Source organism: Pseudophryne corroboree, chromosome 2 (assembly GCF_028390025.1).
Source record: "Pseudophryne corroboree isolate aPseCor3 chromosome 2, aPseCor3.hap2, whole genome shotgun sequence".
Taxonomy (NCBI): Eukaryota; Metazoa; Chordata; class Amphibia; order Anura; family Myobatrachidae; genus Pseudophryne; species Pseudophryne corroboree.
The window spans coordinates 849,015,240-849,038,221 of NC_086445.1; the positions used below are offsets into that span (position 1 = coordinate 849,015,240).

The 22,982-nt window shown below is 45.1% G+C and overlaps 2 protein-coding genes across 5 annotated transcripts in view; both read right to left on the reverse strand.

Moving 5' to 3' along the window:
- The window catches only part of VEGFD (vascular endothelial growth factor D), a 142,446-nt gene extending 123,910 nt beyond the window's left edge, over positions 1 to 18,536 (reverse strand). Inside the window, exon 1 of one of the 2 annotated variants that reach the window (XM_063955794.1) lies at positions 18,022 to 18,536. In XM_063955794.1, coding sequence (XP_063811864.1) covers positions 18,022 to 18,108 — 87 coding nt within the window. In that variant the 5' untranslated portion in view covers positions 18,109 to 18,536. Of the gene's footprint in view, positions 1 to 14,478; positions 14,578 to 18,021 lie in introns of those variants that run through there. The other variant, XM_063955795.1, reaches the window with a different exon arrangement.
- Positions 18,537 to 18,708: 172 nt separating this feature from the next.
- PIR (pirin) overlaps positions 18,709 to 22,982 on the reverse strand; it is a 174,139-nt gene continuing 169,865 nt past the window's right edge. For all 3 annotated transcript variants that reach the window (XM_063955798.1, XM_063955796.1, XM_063955797.1), the window contains exon 10: positions 18,709 to 20,103. In XM_063955798.1, the coding sequence (XP_063811868.1) occupies positions 19,988 to 20,103 (116 nt within the window). In that variant the 3' untranslated portion in view covers positions 18,709 to 19,987. The remainder of the gene's footprint in view (positions 20,104 to 22,982) is intronic.

Consider the following 22,982-nt stretch of genomic DNA (forward strand, 5'->3'; position numbering starts at 1 on the left):
CTGGAAGGCAAGCATCTGACAATACCCGTAGGGTATTTAATCTCGTAGACTCCCTAGCCCGTGATCAAGGTCTTCTTCTGTTATCTCTAGATGCGGAGAAGGCTTTTGACCGCATAAACTGGACTTACATACAGGAAGTATTATTGAAATTTGGCTTCCGCGACCAAATCCTGTCGTCCATACTAGCCTTGTATAGCTCTCCCTCGGCCCAGGTCTTTAGTAATGGTTTTCTATCTTCTCCCTTCCCAATTTACAATGGCACCCGTCAGGGCTGTCCTCTCTGCCCTCTCATTTTTGTCCTGGCAATCGAGCCTTTAGCAGCTAAGATTCGAGCGGACCCACAGTTCCCAGGACTCCAGTTCGATGACACCCCCCATAAACTCTGTTTATTCGCGGACGATGTTCTCTTGTTTGTAACCGACCCTTCCACCACACTCCCTCATTTACACAATATTTTAGATGGGTACTCTGCAGCATCCTATTACAAATTAAACACAACTAAAACTGATGCCCTGCCTATTAATCTCACCCACTCCGTGGCCCCTCTACATGCTAAATATCCCTACAATTGGCAAATGACCTCAATACGATATTTGGGTATCTCTATCCCCCCATCCTCCTCTTCTGTATTTGAACTTAACCTCCCTCCTTTACTGCCCTTATTACAGTTGTTCACCAAATCGTGGCTTAACTATGAGATATCTTGGCTGGGGCGTCTGGCCGCTTTTAAAATGTTGTTGCTTCCCAAATTAATGTTTCTGTTTTGTACAATTCCCTTTGTTTTCCCCAAGAAATATTTAGATAAGGCTACTACTATTCTCACCAATTATATCTGGTCTTCGCGTCCGTCTAAATTGGCCCGTGCGAGGATGTCATTACCTAGGAGAGTTGGTGGCCTGGACATGCCTAATCTTTCCCTATACCAAGAAGCCTGCCTCTTAGCCCAGATTAAAGCTCTCTGTAGTGATATACATCCGGGATGGACGTGTCTGGAGGGATTAGCGTGCCCCAGGTTTCCCTTGAGGGATCCCTTCTGGCTTCCTAAATCTATGCGACCATCAGACATACGCCTTCTCCCTTCAACCCGAGCCACGCTACAGGCCTGGGACAGACTGGCCATGGGTTTATCCCCCTCCTTTCATAATCTGTCTCGAATCTCACTATGCACAGTAGCCACCCTAGTTCCTAATCTTAATCTGGCAGGTTGGCGTTCTAGAGGGATTGGTCTCCTGGGAGATCTGTTTAATGGGTCCATACTTAGCTCCTTTTCTGACATTCAGGAACGCTTTGCCTTACCTGACTCTGAGAGGCTCAGATACTATAAAATACAACATTGGTGGAACAGCCTTCACCTTGCCCCCACCCCACTGCCCCCTCCTATTTCACAGGTCCTAGGCCGACTTTCTAATGATACCTCCACAGGTGAGATCTCCTTCTGGTACAAAAAATTACTAACACTGATTCCCGTTTTTAAAACTAGAGCCCAAATCAGGTGGGAGACGGATATTGGCTGTACCCTAACCGGCTCTCAATGGCAAAACATTTTCATGTCGTCCTTTGCAATGTCTAAATGCCTAAATCACTCCGAGATGAACGTCAAGTTACTGCATAGACTATATCTCACGCCTGATAGGTTGCGCATGATTTGGCCTGCATGCTCGAAGTTTTGTTGGCGTCTATGCGGTGAGGTGGGCCATCTTTTTCATATTTTTTGGACCTGCCCCCATATTAAATCGTACTGGGTTGAGGTGTTTGGGCTAATTAATAAAGTGCTTGAACTCAACCTGTCCCCCTCCCCCCTTATAGCTTTATTATGTCTACCCGCGTTCCGTGGGTGCTCATTTACAGTACGTTTTAGGTCATATTTGCCTCGCAGCCCGTGCGGCCTTAGCCCAGAATTGGAAACAACCCATTCCCCCCCATTTACTGAAAGTCATACACAAAATTCAGATGCACTTTTTGATGGAGACTGAGTATATGCCTTGTTCCCTTTCTGCCAAGTCCCCTCTAGTACGCTAGAGGCCCTGCCTTCTCTTTGTCACGGAGGTTGAAGGTGCAAACTTGGTACTACGTTCCCCCTCCCTGGACATACACCCTCATACCCCCTTTCCCCTTCCCCCAATGGAGACCTCTCCTCTTCCTGAATCTGGGATTGCTCCGTGCTCAATGTTGCAATTCGTATTATTGTGAGCTCGGTGCCGCCCGTACTCTCTTTTATTCTGTATTTCTTACTGTACTACGTCCATTGTAGTTTTTCTGGTACATATGGTTGATTGATTTTGAACTGTATGTATATGTATACATGTTGTCTCATTTATGTATTTACTGCTCCCCCCTTCCTCCCTCTTCTTCTTTCTGCACCCCTGTTTTGCAAAACAAAAAATTGAATAAAAATTATTGATGTTAAAAAAACGTACGAGTTCGGCTGGAGTCTCGGAGCTCCGGCCGTCTCGCAAGCCATTACATATGGTCCGTAATGTAGAATGTGAGCTTACAACTTGACCACAAGGCGCTTTATTCAAAGACAGATGGAAGTGTGAATACAAGTTGTGTGTGTTTTTTTTTTTTTATCAAATCTCTGTGATCAGGATTGCATTATTATTATCCTTTATTTATATGGTGCCACAAGGGTTCCGCAGCACCCAATTACAGAGTACATATGCACATAATCAAAACAGGAAAACAGTGACTTACAGTTGAAGACAATATAGGACAAGTACAGGGTAACTAAGCATAATTACACCAGTAAATGACATAGAGATAAGTTCCAAGGTGGCCAAAAAACTGCGGGATTTGGGCAGTTGAGGATTATTAAAGTAAGAAAAGGATAAGCATGGCCCTATTCATGAAAGCTTACATTCTAAGGGGAGGGGTAGACAGACAGGGGTGACACAGATGGGGTACATAGAGAGCGTGGAACAGAGGGTTAGGATGAGATTTGGCTGGGTTTGGTAAAGAAGTGGGTCTTAAGAGCCCATTTGAAGTTTTGTAGAGGTGGAGAGTCTGAGGGGGAGAGGTAAAGAATTCCAGAGAAAGGGAGCAGCAAGTGAAAAATCTTGGAGATAGGAGTGGAAGGAAGTAATCAGAAGACAGGAGAGTCGGCGTGCATTAGCAGAGCGAAGAGGATGGGTGGGAGAGTAAAGGGTGATAAGGTCAGAGATGTAAATGGGAGAGGAGTGGGTGAGGGCTTTGTAAGTGAGTGTGAGAAGTTTTAATTGGATTCTGAAAGGGAAGAGAAGCCAGTGAAGGGCTTGTAGGAGAGGGGAAGTGGACGTAGTGCGTTTGGTGAGGAAGATGAGCCGGGCAGCAGCATTGAGGATAGATTGGAGTGGAGAGAGGTAATTGTCAGGGAGGCCAGTTAGGAGGAGATTACAGTAGACCAGTCTGGAAATAATCAGTGAGTGAATAATGATCTTAGTGGCATCCTGGGTGAGAAAAGGTCTGATCCTGGAAATGTTTTTGAGATGAAAATGACAGGTTTGTGAGAAGTGCTGAATGTGTGGTTTGAAGGAGAGGGAGGAGTCAATGATTACGCCAAGACAGCGTACTTGGGGGCTAGAGAAGATAGTCAAGCCATCAATGGATAATGAGATTGTGGGAGGTTGTGTGGGAGGGTGGGAAGATGATCAGCTCAGTCTTAGAAATCTTGAGTTTAAGAAAGCGCTGGGACATCCAGGAAGAGATAGCAGAAAGACAGTTGGAGGTACGAGTGAGGAGAGCGGGGGAGAGATCAGGGGAGGAGAGGTAGATTTGAGTGTCATCAGCATAGAGGTGGTATTGGAAGTTAAAAGAACTAATGAGTTCACCTAAAGAGGACGTATAGAGAGAGAAAAGGAGAGGACCAAGAACAGAGCCTTGGGGGACACCAACAGTTAGTGGAAGTGGGGGGCGGAGGTAGCATCATGAGAGTAGACAGAGAAGGAAACGATCAGAGAGGTAGGAGGACAGCCAGGAGAGGGCAGTATCACGCAGACCAAGAGAGTGAAGGATTTGCAGAAGGAGAGTGTGGTCCACAGTGTCAAAAGCAGCAGAGAGGTCAAGAAGAATAAGCACAGAGTAGTGGCCCTTAGATTTGGCTGCATGGAGGTCATTGTATACTTTTGTGAGGGCAGTTTCAGTGGAGTGGAGAGAATGGAAACCAGACTGGAATGGGTCAAGCAGTGAGTGAGAGGAAAGAAAGGCAGTGAGACGATTATAGACAATACGCTCAATAAGTTTGGAGGCAAAAGGGAGGAGAGAGATGGGTCGATAGTTGGAGAGAGTGTTTGGATCAAGGGTAGGTTTTTTTTAAGAATAGGGGAGACAAGAGCATGCTTGACAGCAGAGAGCACAGTGTCTGATGAGAGGGAGAGATTGAGAAAGTGGTCAAGATTGGAACAGGCAGAAGGAGAGGTAGAGGAGGAGGTGGGAGGGGATAGGGTCAAGTGGGGAGGCTGTGGGGGGGAGAGGAATGGATGAGGGCCATGACTTCCTCGCCAGATATATAGGAGAAAGATGTCAGAGTTGGTAAGAGGGAAGGGGAGGTTATCGTCCACAAGGACTATTAGGAGGGATGTATCAAGCCTTGGAAACAAAAAAGAATAAAAGTTGCCTAAAACTACCACTCTACTGTATCTCTCTCCAACAGGGATATGTATCAAGTGTTTGGAGAGAGCTAAAGCGAATTAGGCCAAAGCAACCAATAAGCTTATGTCATTTCAAAAACTGTGTTAGATAATCAGAAGCTGACTGGGGGCTTTGAAGCAACTTCTCCATGGCTTGAAACATCTCACCTAATGTAGAAGTGGAGAATTTGTGACCAGTTCTGTGTTGGTGTGGCCACTGCCATGTGAGCATCTGCACCAGTCTGAGGTCTCCCTAAATATGAAACAAGAGCAACTAAAGGGCTTTTATGTAAACCTGAGGGCAGCTTAACCTTGAGGCCACGACCCATTAGGAGAAGCAGGGTAGATGCATCAAGCTTTAAAATGTGGCCAAACCTCAGAGAATGCAGAAGCCTATGGGGGATGCGACTGCCAGCAGGAATGGAGGAATCACAGCAAGTATCGTAGATACTACAGTCCCTCAGTAACACATTAGGATGATACTGAACTAATTATTTGTTGGTAACCCCAGAAAAGGGTGTTTTCAGGGATTAAGCTACAAATAAGCCCTAGGAATTTGTATCTCTTAAGATCTGGAAAAGTGTGAAAGAAATACAGTACAAGCATGTTTGCCAAAATATAGTGATCCAATTCCAAGATGCTGCAAACCCTTGGGTCCTCTTGTAGTGAGTTAGGGGCTGATTCTGAGCTGGACGCATAGTGGCATAGTTGCAGACATCCATGGAAGCTGGATTTACTGCCTTGTGCTAATGCAGGAATCTGTAGGTCTAATGCGGGACTCGTGCACCAGCATTCGGACTCCCATGCTGCCAGCGATGCAACCGCCATTAGTATTGGCAGTTGTACTAGTCCCATGTGAGGTGCATGAGCTGTGTCAGGTGCTGTGAGAGAGTAAGGGGCCCGTCCAGAGACTGCACATGGGCCCCTACCTCTCTTAAACCTCCCTATACACTGACCAGCATGGAATGGGTTCTGCTGTAAAAGATGCACTTTATATTGTAAAGTTGGCTACCAGGGAATGGACTTTTTGCTGTATTCAGGACTCCACAGTACTGTAGGTCTCTTTATTGCAACTTAGCCCCAAGTGGGCAGCCTTTGAGTCATAAACTGGCCACAATCAAAAGGTTCTGTAATGTATATTAACCACCATACTATGAGCTCTGTAATACTGTATATAGGGGGTAATTCAAGTTGATCGCAGCAGGATTTTTGATAGCAATTGGGCAAAACCATGGCCCTCATTCCGAGTTGATCGGTCGCAAGGCGAATTTAGCAGAGTTACACACGCTAAGCCGCCGCCTACTGGGAGTGAATCTTAGCTTCTTAAAATTGCGACCGATGTATTCGCAATATTGCGATTACTAACTACTTAGCAGTTTCAGAGTAGCTCCAGACTTACTCTGCCTGTGCGATCAGTTCAGTGCTTGTCGTTCCTGGTTGACGTCATAAACACACCCAGCGTTCGCCCAGGCACTCCCACCGTTTCTCTGGCCACTCCTGCGTTTTTTCCGGAAACGGTAGCGTTTTCAGCCACACGCCCCTGAAACGCCGTGTTTCCGCCCAGTAACACCCATTTCCTGTCAATCACATTACGATCGCCGGAGCGAAGAAAAAGCCGTGAGTAAAAATACTTTCTTCATAGTAAAGTTACTTGGCGCAGTCGCAGTGCGAACATTGCGCATGCGTACTAAGCGGATTTTCACTGCGATGCGATGAAAAATACCGAGCGAACAACTCGGAATGAGGGCCCATATGCACTGCAGGGGAGGCAGATATAACGTGTAGAGAGAGTAAGATTTGGGTGGGTTATTTTGTTTCTGCGCAGGGTAAATACTGGCTGCTTTATTTTTACACTGCAAATTAGATTGCAGATTGAACACACCACACCCAAATCTAACTCTCTCTGCACATGTTATATCTGCCTCCCCTGCAGTGCACATGGTTTTGCCCAATTGCTAAAAAATGTCCTGCTGCGATCAACTTGGAATTACCCCCAATGTGCACTGCAGGGGAGGCAAATATAACATGTGCAGAGAGAGTTAGATTTGGCTGTGGTGAGTTCAATCTGCAATCTAAATTGCAGTGTAAAAATAAAGCAGACAGTAGTTACCCTGCACAGAAACAAAATAACCCACCCAAATCTAACTCTCTCTGCACATGTTATATTTGCCTCCCCTGCAGTGCACATGGTTTTGCCCAACTGCTAAAAAATTTCCTGCTGCGATCAACTTGGAATTACCCCCTATATGTGTATGTATGTTTGTGTGTGTATAAGTATATACTGTATTTATGTGTGTATTAGTGTGTAACTATGTATGTATATGACTGTATATATGTGTGCATGTGTGAACTATTTGTATATACTGTATGTGTGACTGTACTGTATATCATATGTACTGTATGTGCTTTGTGTGTGACAGTATGTATGTAAGTGTATATGTGTTGCCTATGGGCGGGATCAGATGTACTAATGGCAGCGGGGGTTATTCGGTAAGAATTGTAGATTTATTTTCTATTGCATGCTGGTGGATTCTCATCCATCGCAGGGCAAGACCGTCCAGCATGCTGAATGGCCTGCTCAGCAACTGCGACTACATTGTGATTGCAGCAACTGTGGAAAACCCCCTGCAGCTGGGCTGCGTATGCAGGTGGTCGCCGCCATTTTTCACATAGGGGTGGCTGCGTGTGATGTCACTCAGCCGCCTTGAAAATGCAGACGGCCCGACCCCGTTTTCCCCACGCCGACCCCGCAACGGTCCATCACTGCCCCCCGCCCTCCCTGTGAACGCCTCTGCCTGTCAATCAGGTAGAGGTGTTTACAGCCAATGTGATCCAATCGACAGAGCGCTGAGAACAGGGATATTGCAGTCGCATCCCTGAATGCGGTTTGACCGCATTCCACTTATAAAAATAAAAATGTATTTATTAGCACTGGTCTATTTCTATTTGCATTCCCCATATGCCTTCTATAGACAGTGTTTCCTATAGGGGTACTACTGTGTGGCATAACGTGAATAAGAGACACTACTGTGCGGTGTAATATGATACTGTGTGGCATCATTTGAATTGGGAGTACTATTGTGTGGACACGCCCCTTCCTCACAAGGCCATGCCCTTTTATTTCAAATATGTGGGGCGGGAGGGGGCACCAGCCCTTACTTTGCCAGGGGCGCTCGGACCCCTAGATACACCCCTGGGGTGAAGTAATCGATGAGGCAAAGGGACAGAAAGCACATAGGGGCATATTTGTTAAACAATATTTGCAAGATACCCCCCTTCCTCCCAAACAGCAATTTTTGGGAGTACACGCAAATATCATGGATCCCCTGAATGTTCCAATAATCTTTATTTGCAACAGCAGAAGCAGCCACAGAGGTTTTAATGAGGTGCTGCTAGGCAATCAGATTTACCCACACTTTGCATACAGTAAGAACCCTCCCTGGCAATGCCCACTACACTTGCGTAGCCCTCAGAATGAACATGCATAGTAGTACCATGGGTTACTGAAAGAGGAGTGAAATAATAGCATTAATTATCACTTCACTTCTTACAAATCCCCAGGACGGGCTCATTTCAAAACCCCTGTCCCTGCATGTGTGTTTTATTGCATTCAGGCAAAACTTCATGCAGTAATCAGAAATTACAAATATCAGGTCTAGAACCCGATAATAATAATAATACATTCTATAGGGAGAGAAAGAGAGCAAGGACAAACCAGGCAGACATGAAGCAAGTTGCAATGTGCAGAAGAGATATGGGGGGTAATTCTGAGTTGATCGCAGCAGCAAATTTGTTAGCAGTTGGGCAAAACCATGTGCACTGCAGGGAGGGGCAGATATAACATGTGCAGAGAGAGTTAGATTTGGGTGGGGTGTGTTCAAACTGAAATCTAAATTGCAGTGTAAAAATAAAGCAGCCAGTACTTACCCTGCACAGAAACAAAACAACCCACTCAAATCTAACTCTCTCTGCAAATGTTATATCTGCCCCACCTGCAGTGCACATGGTTTTGCCCAGCTGCTAACAAATTTGCTGCTGCGATCAACTCTGAATTAACCCCATGGTGCCTAATTCAGACCTGATTGCAGCAGCAAAATTGTTCTCTAATGGACAAAACCATGGGGGTAATTCCAAGTTGATCGCAGCAGGAATTTTGTCAGCAGTTGGGCAAAACCATGTGCACTGCAGGGGAGGCAGATTTAACATGTGCAGAGAGGGTTAGATGTGGGTGGGGTGTGTTCAAACTGAAATCTAAATTGCAGTGTAAAAATAAAGCAGCCAGTATTTACCCTGCACAGAAACAAAATAACCCACCCAAATCTAACTCTCTCTGCACATGTTATATCTGCCCCCCCTGCAGTGCACATGGTTTTGCCCAACTGCTAACAAAATTCCTGCTGCGATCAACTTGGAATTACCCCCATGTGCACTGCAAGTGGGGCAGATGTAACATGTGCAGAGAAATAGAGATTTGGCAGGGTTATTATGTTTCTGTGCAGGGTAAACTCTATCTGCTTTATTTTTACACTGCAATTTAGATTTAAGGTTAAACACACCCCACCCAAATATAACACTCTCTGCATATGCTATATTTGCCCCACCTGCAGTGCACATGGTGTTGCCTATTAATGAACAATTTTGCTGCTGCCATCAGGTCTGAATTAGGCCCATGGTGGAGACAAGAAAGTCAGATATGTGGTGAGGAGTCAAGCAGACAAAAAACACAAGGAAAGGGCTATAAAGGGGGTAAGGGTCAAGTAGACAGACTGGAGGGAACAACTGTCAGCAAAGAGACCTTTGATAAATAGGAGATGAGACAAGATCAGGCATATACAAGATCACGGGAAATATTGGAACATACAATATAGGCAAGCCCCTCAGAATTAATATTTTTTGTGTGTGCATTGTGTGTTGGCTTTTCATGTGTGTATTCTGTGTCATTAGGGCAACTTCTCCACTCTCCTTTATCTCTCTCTTTATACCTCATTAACCAATATGGGTGCAAGGCAGGGCCATCTTAACAGCAGTGTAGGCCCCTGGGCACAGCAATGCACTGGGGCCCCTACCCATCCTCCAGTGGCAGGGGTTGCTATCAGCGGTAACTTTGATGTCCCGTGGGCGGTAGGGGGTGTTCTATCTTCCGCTCAGCATGTGGGACATGGAGCAGTAATTTCTGCTAATTACTCCTTTACCGCACAGATGGTGGGAGATGGGGCGGGAGGGAGAACACTAAACTGTGGAAGGGGGCATTGGGCTGAATGAAGGAGCCCCCGCCGGTTCATGACTTCCAGGGTGGTAGGGGGTGTTTAATACGTAGGGGAGGAGTGGATAGTGGAGTGGGCTTAATATTCATCATTTTCTGGTGGGAAGGTAGCTTGCTGGACTGCAGATATCTCAAATTCCTGGAAATAGATTTCTTAGCTTGGGATCAAAAACGAGAAAGTCCCACCTTTCAGGAGGTTCTGGGGACTTGGGGATCAGAGTTCAGGAACCAGAGCAATCCATCAATGAAAATATAAAACTGCATACCAGGCGTGTGGAGCTGGAGCAGGTACAGCTGCTGGAAGGCTGATATCTCTGGTTCTGGGCATAGTAGAGACAAGCTGCCAGTATCCACCGAAAGGGGAGAGTCCCAGCTTTTGGCTTATACATTCAGAAAAACTGTAAGTCAGACAGAACCCACGATATCTGTCTGGAAAGAGCAATTAACAGGCTTGGGTTAGGACCACTGCTTTGAAGTCTGATATCTCCGGTTCCCCAAGGCCAATTTTTTAAAATCTCGTACCCTCAGAAAGAGGAGACCCTCAGCTATCAGCCTGGGCCCTTATACTCCTGGGGCCCTTGGGCAAGTGCCCATTGAGCCCAGGGCCGGTGCTAGGTTGTTCGGCGCCCTCCTGCAAACTAAAAATTTGTGCCCTCCCACACTTTATAAAGGGACAGCGTGCGCTGGAAAAAGGGGTGTGTTCTCACAAGGAATGGGGGTGATCACACAAAGTACCCCCATTTCAATTAACGCCGCACAGTAGCACAATCGTATTCACATTACACAGCAAGTAGTAGTGCCGCTTATACACATAATGCCCATAGATAGTAGTAGCGCCCTGTATACGTAATGACCATAGTAGCAGCGCCCCTTATACGTAATGCCCATAGTAGTAGCGCCACTTATACGTAACACCGATAGTATTAGCGCCCCTTATATGTAATGCCCATTGTAGTAGTGCCTCTTATGCGTAATGTCCATAGTAGTAGCGCCGTTTAAACATAATGCCCACAGTAGTAGCATCGCTTATACGTAATGCCCATAGTAGTGACGCTTTTACATAATGCCCATAGTAGCAGCGCTGCTTTTACGTAATGTCCATAGTAGTAGCGCCGCTTTAACGTAATGTCCATAGTAGTAGTGCCACTTCTATGTAATGCCCATAACAGTAGCGCCGCTTATACGTAATGCGCATAGTAGTAGTGCCGCTTATATGTAATGCCCATAGCAGTAGTGCCGCTTATATGTAATGCACATAGTAGCAGTGGCGCTTTTACATATTGTGCATAGTAGTAGTGACGCTTATATTTAATGCCCATAGCAGTAGTGCCGCTTATACGTAATGCGCATAGTAGCAGTGGCGCTTTTACGTAATGCGCATAGTAGTAGTGCCGCTTATATGTAATGCCCATAGTGGTAGTGACGCTTATATGTAATGCCCATAGTGGTAGTGACGCTTATATGTAATGCCCATAGAAAATGGCACTTATACAAACAACCCCCCCCCCGACACACACACACACCCACAACAGGCCGACGCAGCAGCGGGGATGCAGAGCAGAGACAGCGCCTCTCCTGGCCTGGCGCCTACCTGCTCTGCATCCCTTTGCTGAGCGGGTAGCGCCGGGCCTGATTGAGCCCATACGAAAAGACGGCCCTGGTGCAAGGACCCTGCTGCTTCCTGAACCCAAACTCAATACCTTCTCCTTACAATGCAGGAGGACTCACTAGATCAAATTTAACAGCTTCTATTCTACATTATTTAAAAGGACTGGATGGATTGAGTTCTCCAGAGTAATGAGCTGCGGCAGGCCAAATACTATACAGGGCAGGCTGAACTACCACCAGGGTGCAGGTAAGGGGCGGAGCAGCATGTGAGGCCAGGCAAAGCAGCAGGGAGGCTGGGAGAAGTGGCATGTTGGGTGGGCTGGAGTAGCATGTTAGGTTGGACAGGCAGCAGGGAAGGAGAGGTGGGACAGAACGGGAGCCCAGACAGAGCAGCAGGAGAGATGGGGTGGAGCATAAGGGCACTTCTTTCTCATCACTTATGAGGCCTATATATCAGTGGAGTGTTGGGCAATTCTACCGATACCTGGGTCAGCAGATTGGGGAAATCCATCATATTGGAAATCCTTGAGTCGCAGATTCTGACAAAAAATTGGTCAAGATCACAGAGTCTGGGATCTTTACCATGCTGGAGTTTACCAAATCCCTGATGGATCACAGATCATCAATGTCAGCCAATCATCATATTTAAGCGCTGATTGGCGGATCGAATCAGAAAATCATTTGGCTGATGTATGGTCTGCATTACACTACTGCCAATGTTCTTATTTCTGGTAATGCATTTGCATTTTCTATTGCCATTACTAATACCATTTACAACATCAAATAAAACCTCTTCCCAAAAAAGGCCTAAAATAAAAAAGACAAGAGGCACGTGTCTTTTATTAGTGCAGACAATGTCTAGTAATGTGCAGGGTGAGTTCAGATATATGTCTGGAATGTTTACAGTTACAGATGTCCTGATGATTGCAGCACAAACAGCTCAATAAAACGGATGAAAATGTTTCGTAAAGTTTTGAAAGGTCACAAACGTCGGCAAATGCTGATGTTACTATAGAATAACACTACTATCCATTCAGAATTACTGTGTACAAGATAATAGCCCACAACACACTTTTCTGCATGGTTGCAACCTTTTTAGAATTACCACATGCTTCACAATAAACAAAATAAATGCAAGTTGACTTATATCATAGAACAGCTGATAACATTCACATATTTTATGATCAATACACCCATCAATAGATAGAATGACACTACAGCATACTGTGTGTTGCTTAAGCAGAAATTTTCTTTGACATGCTATTGCAATGGGCTGTCTTACACACAGACTGATTGTGTGCCCATACATGTGCCCACTTACATCTAGCCTCCTGGCATATTAGACAGCCCTTCTAATCACATCAACTCAATAGCGCTGAACGTCTTTTCGTGCAACTTTTTCCACTAAAATGCATCCAAGTCACAAAATGATTATGCTTATGCTGATTAAAAGGATATGCGACATGCCTATATTCTGTGTGCGTCTGCTGTTGTATCTGTATACGGAATGCTACGCTACAGTGTTTTCCTAGAAAACACTGCAACGTACTAATTTGTATGCACATACAGCCAAGGTTGCAAACAGAATATAGGGGGTCATTCCGAGTTGATCGCTAGCTGCCGTTGTTCGCAGCGCAGCAATCATGCTAAAAATCGGCATTTCTGTGCATGCGTATGCACCGCATTGTGCACGCGCGACGTACGGGTACAAAGGCCTTTTCGTGATTTTGCACAGGTTCTAGCGACATTTTCATTCGCACTGGCGGCCGCAAGAAAATGGACAGGAAAGGGGCGTTTCTGGGTGTCAACTGACCGTTTTCAGGGAATGCTTACAAAAACGCAGGCGTGCCAGGGAAAATGCAGGCGTGGCTGGGTGAACACTCGGCGGGTGTGTGACGTCAAAAGCCAACCCTCCAATGTTAGAATCAACGCACACGGAGAGTAAGTCCAGGGCTGGTCTTGTTTTGCACAAAATGTTTTTGCAGCCGCTCCACTGCACAGGCGATCGCACTTCTGCAAAGTGAAAATACACTCCCCAGTGGGCGGCGACAATGCGTTTGCACGGCTGCTAAAAACGGCTAGTGGGCGATCAACTCGGAATGACCACCCTAGGCATGCCACATATCACCTAGGCATGCCACATATCATTTTAGTCCGCATGAGCTGCTTGCGCATCTTATTTGCATAGCTATGTGAATAAGATGCATTTTTAAGCACAAAAGACGCCCGAGGCTAATGACGCTAATGAGGCTAATAATCAGCTCACTCACGCCAGGCATCTCCCGCTACGTGGCATACTGAGGCAAGATGTATGAAGACACAGCCGTACATACCTTTCATAAAGGGTCATATTGGGTCAAAAAAAGAATATTGTGAAAATGACCATCTTTGTAAAACTAAAGCAAACATATACAGTATGGGGGTAATTCCAAGTTGATCGCAGCAGGTAATTTTTTAGCAGTTGGGCAAAACCATGTGCACTGCAGGGGGGGCAGATATAACATGTGCAGAGAGAGATAGATTTGGGTGTGGTGAGTTCAATCTGCAATCTAAATTGCAGTGTAAAAATAAAGCAGCCTGTATTTACCCTGCACAGAAACAAAATAACCCACCCAAATCTAACTCTCTCTGCAAATGTTATATCTGCCCCCCCTGCAGTACACATGGTTTTGCCCAACTGCTAAAAAAATATCCTGCTGCGATCAACTTGGAATTACCCCCTATATGTATTACACATACATATATGCTTACATATAAATCACAGTGCATGTTAGGGTTAGGTCGGGTATGCGCCTAAGCGATGACATACCACATCATCACAGTGTACTCGATCTATAAATATACAAGTGGTGATAAAAGTTATGTCATCTAACATTATATACCCAACGTGCATGGTATGTGCCATCATGGCAACATTATTTTCTCATACTCACTCTTCACCTCACCCCACTACATACATACATACATACATACATGGTGAACACAGTAGTCATCACTACTTACCAGTCCTTCTGTAACACACCACTGGTTAAAAGCTGGGTGCACATTGTCCATGTTAGGGAAGACGTGTGGTGCACCTACATGTAATTGTAAATGAAGACAGTCCAGCTGCTACTCTCCCTCAGCACAGCAATGTAGCTTTATGTAACTTGACCCAGGTAGCCATTGGCTACAATATTGTAAATTGTCCGGTTCAGTCCAGAGCTGAGCTGGGACTGTACACACCCATAATTCTGCTGTGGCCTGAGGCTCATTATGACTCACTATGGCATATTGCGTCCAAGTGAAAAATTTACATGAACCATAGCAAATCAGATAACAATCAGTGTTGTGCAAGTACGATAACATACAGTATACAAGTGAGAGATTGTTCTGACTTGGTGCACACTTTGCACCTAAATGCACTATTAGCAATGGATCCCTAGCAGCTGGTCTTTGTATACATTTTTCACTATGAACTAGCAACTGTCCACCTTCACTAGTGTAACAGATCAGGGATGGACCTGCAGCTAGCTCTGCCTGATCGACTAATAAGGTGATGGAGCTGCAGCCCAGGGCTTTGGGAGTTGGGTGCGCCGCTGAGGCCAATCGCAGTTTACATTTCACCCTGGTGGCTGGCTCTTCCCCAGGGACCAGCCACTTTCTTATGCGTGCTGCACCATTCAATCCTGATCCATTTCTCTCTCTCCTGCTCCCCCAGTGTCAAGGAACAGTAAGCCATGACCTGCTGTTTATCTCCTGATATTGGCCTAGCAATGTGTGCTGGATATCTCATGTGTAAAGTTGGATACACACCGACATGCGTACATTACACAATGGTACAATGTCGGGCAAACTTGGAAGTCTGTACGCACTACTAATGTGGTAGAGAGAGCACAATTTATCTATCTGACAGCATAGTGGCAGTGTGTGAGACAACGGCCATGGGGAGCACAGGCTGGGAGCTGAAGAGATAAGCAGATAAGGTTCATATTGTTTCATGTTTCTCAACAGGCCTAGAATGTACAGCATATAATACATGCTGACAGTGGTTCTGTAGGCCATTATTCTTTAACAAATGTTTTTGTTTTTTACATATTGGTAGAAGCCAAAAGACTAAGGGGGTCATTCAGATCTAATCGCAACAGCAAATTTGTTAGCTATTGGGCAAAACCATGTGCACTGCAGGAGGGAGCGAGGGTTGGGGGGGTTATGAAATAACATGTGCAGAGGGAGTTAGATTTGGGTGGGTTATATTGTTTCTGTGCAGGGTACATACTGGCTGCTTTATTTTTACACTGCAATTTAGATTTCAGTTTGAACACACCCCACCCAAATCTAGCTCACTGCACATGTTATATCTGCCCCCCCCCCCCTTGCAGTGCACATGGTTTTGCCCAACTGCTAACAAATTTGCTGCTGCGATCAGATCTGAATTAGGGCCCTCATTCCGAGTTGATCGGTCGCAAGGCGAATTTAGCAGAGTTACACACGCTAAGCCGCCGCCTACTGGGAGTGAATCTTAGCTTCTTAAAATTGCGACCGATGTATTCGCAATATTGCGATTACTAACTACTTAGCAGTTTCAGAGTAGCTCCAGACTTACTCTGCCTGTGCGATCAGTTCAGTGCTTGTCGTTCCTGGTTGACGTCACAAACACACCCAGCGTTCGCCCAGGCACTCCCACCGTTTCTCCAGCCACTCCTGCGTTTTTTCCGGAAACGGTAGCGTTTTCAGCCACACGCCCATAAAACGCCGTGTTTCCGCCCAGTAACACCCATTTCCTGTCAATCACATTACGTTCGCCGGAGCGATGAAAAAGCCGTGAGTAAAAATACTTTCTACATAGCAAAGTTACTTGGCGCAGTCGCAGTGCGAACATTGCGCATGCGTACTAAGCGGATTTTCATTGCGATGCGATGAAAAATACCGAGCGAACAACTCGGAATGAGGGCCTAGGTCCCAAGAGAATAAGGCAATACTCTTTAAGACATTGTTACTTTAGAGAACACTAGGAAGACAGACACGAGCCTCCTGTCAGCAGCATGATCACGTATAATGGGGGTCATTCCGACCCGATCGCTGTTGCTATGGGTAACATCTCCACTTATAAAAACCTGCACTTTAGTAAATATACCCCCTGCTCGGAATTCTAAAATGAAGTGCATTATAAAATCTGGAACTACGAACAAGTCAGTTTGTTTTCCTGCTATAAACTTTGAAACAATGTGACTTCAAAACCATTTAATAAATGCATCTACATGTAATATGGTATGTATAGTAACTGCAATTATTTTCCTTAGTAATGTAGACAATTTTCTATCTACACCAACCTTAGAGCTGGATTTTGCTCATGTTATTATTATGTTTGTATTTTATCACCAATAAATGTGAACAAATGAATCAATGCAAAATATCCTAAATATAAAAATGCTATATGTGTCATGATTTCTCTATGTGCAATTAACCCTCCGTCAGGCGCACCTCTGGAACTCCCGGGTTCAGGAGCAGTGCGCCTGACAGGCGCCTGTTAGAAAATAGTCATTAGCACCTAATTAACTCAATTCTGACGCTCTTAAAGTGATCAGTGACCTTCATTAGGACGTACAAAGAGAGAAATTGTAGGTTTTACGGGCCATTTCAGTAGAAAATCTGAAGCAATAAAGAGAAAATACGAACATGAGTATAAGTTTGGGCGCAGTGTGTCTGAGAGGCCACCCTGGACAAACCTACATATTTCTGCAAAATATCCACAACCTTTGTATTTTTCATTCAGAAAATTAGCAAAATAAACAATTAATAAATGAAAATACAAGGAAAAACGAACCTTCAAAAGTCAGAGGAGTTTGGGCGCAGTGTGGCCTAGAGGCCAGGAGGGTCACTACTGCGCTCCACGCAGGCGGCGGGAAAACTGACTAGGGGGGTTTCAAACAGCACCTGGAGATAGAAAGGTACTAGGAGGGACAGGGACAGGCCCCTGCGCCCCCTTGGGCAGAGAGGGGAGCGAGAACAACCTTGCGGCGCCTGTCAGGCCAGCTGCGCCTGACTGAGGGTTAAAGTAAAAAAAGTATATAACACCCTCATATTCTGTTGCACTTTAAAATTGTAAAAGCTTGCACCAATATCAGACCTAAATAGGATGCAGTGTTATATTACAGCCAAACATGTATTGTACATAATGCATACTTTACTGAGAATTCCTTATTAATCTAATAAATGCTATAGCAACACAATAAATATCAGTTACTGAATACTTATACCAGGCTTAACCAAGTCCCTGGCACCAGCATATACATAATTATAAAATGAAAATATAAAAAGATAACTAGTTTAGTCAGATAATGTACCCCTGATATAATATGATCATTCCCCTATTAACATTTTTAAAAAGTGCAACATTTACAGTAAAAAAAAAAGGTAAAAAAAGAAAACCTGTAACTCTCCAGCTATTCTGGAACTATAAGTGCCAGCATGTCTGGCATAGAGTTTGCATGGTCCTGATGTATACTTAAAGCCATGTTACTGCTCCTTAGTTCCATAATACTTTGTATAAAAAAAAGTCCTTACCTTAAAACTCCCGCCGTCGTAATCAAATGCTTGTAGAAGATGCAAGAACACCACAAAAAAGCTTGCAACGCCCCACAAACAGGTCATATTGGCATACAGTAGTATTTCCGATAATTAGGAGCTGGATTGGGTACAGCTGCAGATACCTATTTTACTGTACATGATGTTAAAAAATTCCACAAAATAGAGAAGAAAAAAAAAGAAACTTGATTGCTGAAAGCTGCTCCAGTAATTACAGGAAGAGATAAGTGATAGCCAGAACCAGAAACACAACAGCTGTAAAATGACTTATGCAGATTTGCATTGGTTTCCTTTCTTTTAAAACATAATGCAATTAAGTGGATGGGTAGCGCAGTGGTTGTAGAATATCTTCAAAGCATTATTATATGCAACTAAAGCTTCATTGTGATTTTTGCACCGCGGGAGAGAAACTGATATTTGTAGCAGGGAAAAGCAGTAATCCAAACTCTGTAGTGAAACTTCCTTCGCAGCGTTCAAGGAAGCATGTGTGTTAAATGGGATACAGAGCTTGGCTGAAGAGGCAGACACACTTTGGCTTTTCTCCCATTTCAATTCTTAGCAGTCACAACAGCCAATAGCCTTGAAGAATTCCACTGAGTTTCTGTTCATCTATATTAGATCAGACCAGGATACCTGGCTGGATAGCTCAACATGACATGACACAGATCGCAATTATATATAATGTTTATTTTTCTTTCTTTACTGACATAAGAAAATATGCAAACAATGGTTATTGTTTAGTATTTTTTTTTTTTTTTTATCTGCAGACAATATACTTATTTTTTTCTACAACTGCCTTGTGTACATTGGTTTTCTGGATATGAATGCCTATTACTTAAATACAGTGGCGCCTGCCATTTTGTTGACAGAAAACAATTTTTTTCAAGAGAATGCAGTTGTAAAAGTTATTTCTAACTAGTAACACCACAGATGTATGTGGTATGCAGTGAGGTCACTTGTTTCGAGTGAATTGATAGGCCTAATTTTGTCGTGAGTGCAAAAGAGAGATGGACTTTTTTTGTTGGCTCACTCTTAATACAAAACTAGTTATAAAAAGAGAATGGTGATGTTGTAAATAATTTAAAACGTAACCTTTAATGAGTTAGGCTAAAATGAATTTTGTGTCAGTCCACAAAATAGCTGCCACTCCAGATGGAGACATACTTAATGACTCTCACTGCGAATCACATGGTCATGTCCCTCCCCTGCTGGCTACTGCAAATTATTCCATTGTGCAGTGGTGTGCAGGTCATAATGTTGAAAAGTGGGACGTTGCCCACTGAATCTGTCCTCCGATTGAGAAAGTAGGCAAGTATGTAAAGTATGGAGAAAATGGGCCCACCCTAATGAAACAAAATGAATAGTTTTCTCTATCCCAGGGTTGGATGTACTAACAGCAAAATGCGCTCAAAACGCAGAAAACTGAAATTTTCAGAGGTTTGATTGCATTTCCTAGGTGTATAAAGCTACAAAATGAGAAACTTTTCAGAGCTTGTACCTGATAGGCAATGTCACCTATAGATGGCGTTGCCTATTAAAGTATATTGGCTTCTTCCGCATAAATCCCTGAGAGGGATCCGCAGTAGAACTCCCGGGTCATAAACCCAGAAGTCCTCATATAGCTATGGACAGCTTATCAGAAGAGCTGTTCTGTGTGTAAACAATTGCAAGTCGTTATGCATACGGTGTTAATAAACACTGCTATGCATGCGGCAAATGGCGGGGTGTGCAATGCGTGATACACCCCACCCCCAATATTTACAGACACAGTGGGAAATGTAATAGCCTGCTTGTTTCCCCCCCCCCATTCTGGAAACATTAAACAATACACACCAAATATGCAATTATTGAGAATATAAAAAGGTAACTATTTCCTAAGCACCAATGATGAGATTATACAATGTGCCACATTGACAGTCAGTTCTTGGGAAGGGAACTCCGCATTTCATTTGTTCCCAATCTTTGATTTCCATGTTGCAGCTTTTTCAAACCCATTTTTGCACTGGTTATAATCTTCTATGGTCTGTGAAATTTCCTTTTGAGTATTCATCACAAATGGACCTTAACCAAACAAAGAAAAAAATATGAACATATGTTCTAATAATCTGGTGGATCCATGAAACAGCCATAATAATGAAAGCATGACTTAGACACTGGGAAAGTAATTATTGTGTTCACATGCATGAACTGTAACAGTTCCCAAGTAGGTTACCTCATATACTGTACATGGATATCTTTCCCACCTCTGTATGGCTGGAAGTCTGGGAAGCCACTTTTAAAGTTTTAATAAATACACAGAAGAGCTCTAGATAGTTTCATTCTGTGCTCTCTGAAATATCGTTATATAAGATAGTTTTTAATCTGACAGTTAAATATAAACTACAACGTGATGTACAGCACGTATTATCGCTAAGGGCAACTATTATATCCCATTGTACTGTATAAATATGGCTGCAAATAACAGAAGAATTATAAAAGGGGTTGGAGATGGAATCCAGTCAGCCGGGATCCCGGATATCAGAATACTGACACTGGGATCCTGGCCACCAGAATGCCGGCAGCGGGGCGAGAGCGCTAGAAAGACCCTTGCGGACAAGCTGCGCTCGCCTCAGGTTCTATTCCCACTCTACAAGTGGGAATAGCCCTGGCGCTGCTGCCGGCATTCTCGGCGGTCGGGATCCCGGGGTTAGTATACTGAACGCCAGGATTCCGACCGCCGGGATATTGACTACATGCCTTATAAAAGTATATGTGGGTTTGCAAAATTATTAAAACAGGTAAATGTTACATTACTATCCCCAAAACAACTGTGTAAAAACATCTAATATGATATTCCAGTTTGCAAGACACCATTTCATTAAATATTCACTTTAATGTCTTGCAGTTGTGTGGCCCCCAGCCCATCTTTTCTAACCTGGCCGCAAAAAAGGGGTTAGAAATATACATGCTTCTGTTTTATGTAAATAAGTACGGCCGGGATTGGTATTTAATACTGGTGGGCGGGATGCGAGCCGTCACATGACCGACAGCAGCAAGCCGACACTGAAGATCCCGATTGGGGTAAGTATGTTTACCCCCCCCCCCCTTTCCCTAACCCTCATGTGTGGCGAACGCATCCCGTGCGGCAGCGGTGCAAGTATGCGGGTACCGGTGGGTACGGTGTACCCTTAAGAATTTAGCCGAGGGTACGCCGTACCCACACCGACGGCCCGCCGCTCGCTACCGCTAATGTGAGGGGAGGAGAGCGCAGTCTGCGCCTCTCCTGCCCCTCAATGTCTTCTTTCAAATCAGCGCCGCCCGTGAGCCAATCAGAGCTCGCAGAGCTTTGATTGGCTCATGGATCGGCGCTGAATGGAACTCACCTGCCGGAGACTGAGGGGAAGGAGAGGCGCAGGCTGCGCTCTCCTCCCCTCACACACGGGAGACAAGACAGCAGCAGCGGTGAGCAGGGGAAGGGGGGCTGCTGCTTCATAAATACCTGGCACTGTGGGGGGCAATGTATACCTGGCACTGTGGGGGGCAATGTATACCTGGCACTGTGGGGGGCAATGTATACCTGGCACTGTGGGGAACAATGTATATCTGGCACTGTGGGGGGCAATGTATATCTGGCACTGTGGGGGGCAATGTATATCTGGCACTGTGGGGGGCAATGTATATCTGGCACTGTGGGGGGCAATGTATATCTGGCACTGTGGGGGCAATGTATATCTGGCACTGTGAGACATTCGTGTATCTGGCACTGTGAGACATTCGTGTATCTGGCACTGTGGGGCAACGTGTATCTGGCACTGTGGGGCAACGTGTATCTGGCACTGTTCGTGTATCTGGCACTGTGGGGCATTCGTTTATCTGGCACTGTGGGGCAACGTGTATCTGGCACTGTGGGGCAACGTGTATCTGGCACTGTGGGGCAACGTGTATCTGGCACTGTGGGGCAACGTGTATCTGGCACTGTGGGGCAACGTGTATCTGGCACTGTGGGGCAACGTGTATCTGGCACTGTGGGGCAACGTGTATCTGGCACTGTTCGTGTATCTGGCACTGTGGGGCATTCGTTTATCTGGCACTGTGGGGCAACGTGTATCTAGTACTGTGGGGCAACGTGTATCTGGCACTGTGGGGCAACGTGTATCTGGCACTGTGGGGCAACATGTATCTGGCACTGTGGGGCAACATGTATCTGGCACTGTTCGTGTATCTGGCACTGTGAGACATTCGTGTATCTGGCACTGTGGGGCAACGTGTATCTGGCACTGTGGGGCAACGTGTATCTGGCACTGTTCGTGTATCTGGCACTGTGGGGCATTCGTGTATCTGGCACTGTGGGGCAACGTGTATCTGGCACTATGGGGCAACGTGTATCTGGCACTGTGGGGGTCATATGTGTATCTGCCCCTCCCCCATATGTGTATCACGCCCACATTTTCATTGTCCACGCCCCATATGGCATTTGGCCACACCCATTTTTTTGGTGCGCGCATTCGACGCGCACACAGTACCTGTAAGACATTTTTTCTACTTGCACCACTGCCATGCGGCCAAGTACAGTATGTGTACTGTCTATTTGCAACCACAATTTCAGACAGTAACACACAAGACTGATATCTAGGATCCATTGAAGCTATTGACACCACATTCTTTTCCTCCTTGTTTGACTCACTTCTCTCTCCTATTCTCTCTCTCTCATGCCCTGAACAAGCCACTTCCACATACAATGCATCCCTTACTTCTGCTCTTGACTCTGTTGCTCCACCAACCACTATTCACCCTCGCAAATTAACACCTCAACCCTGGCACACCAAATGCACCAGATATCTGCAAAAATGCTCACGTACTGCTGAGCGACACTGGAGGAAATCACGCTCTAAGGCAGACTTTCTCCATTTCAAACTTATGCTCTCATCCTTCAGTGCTGCCCTTTCTCTTGCTAAACAGTC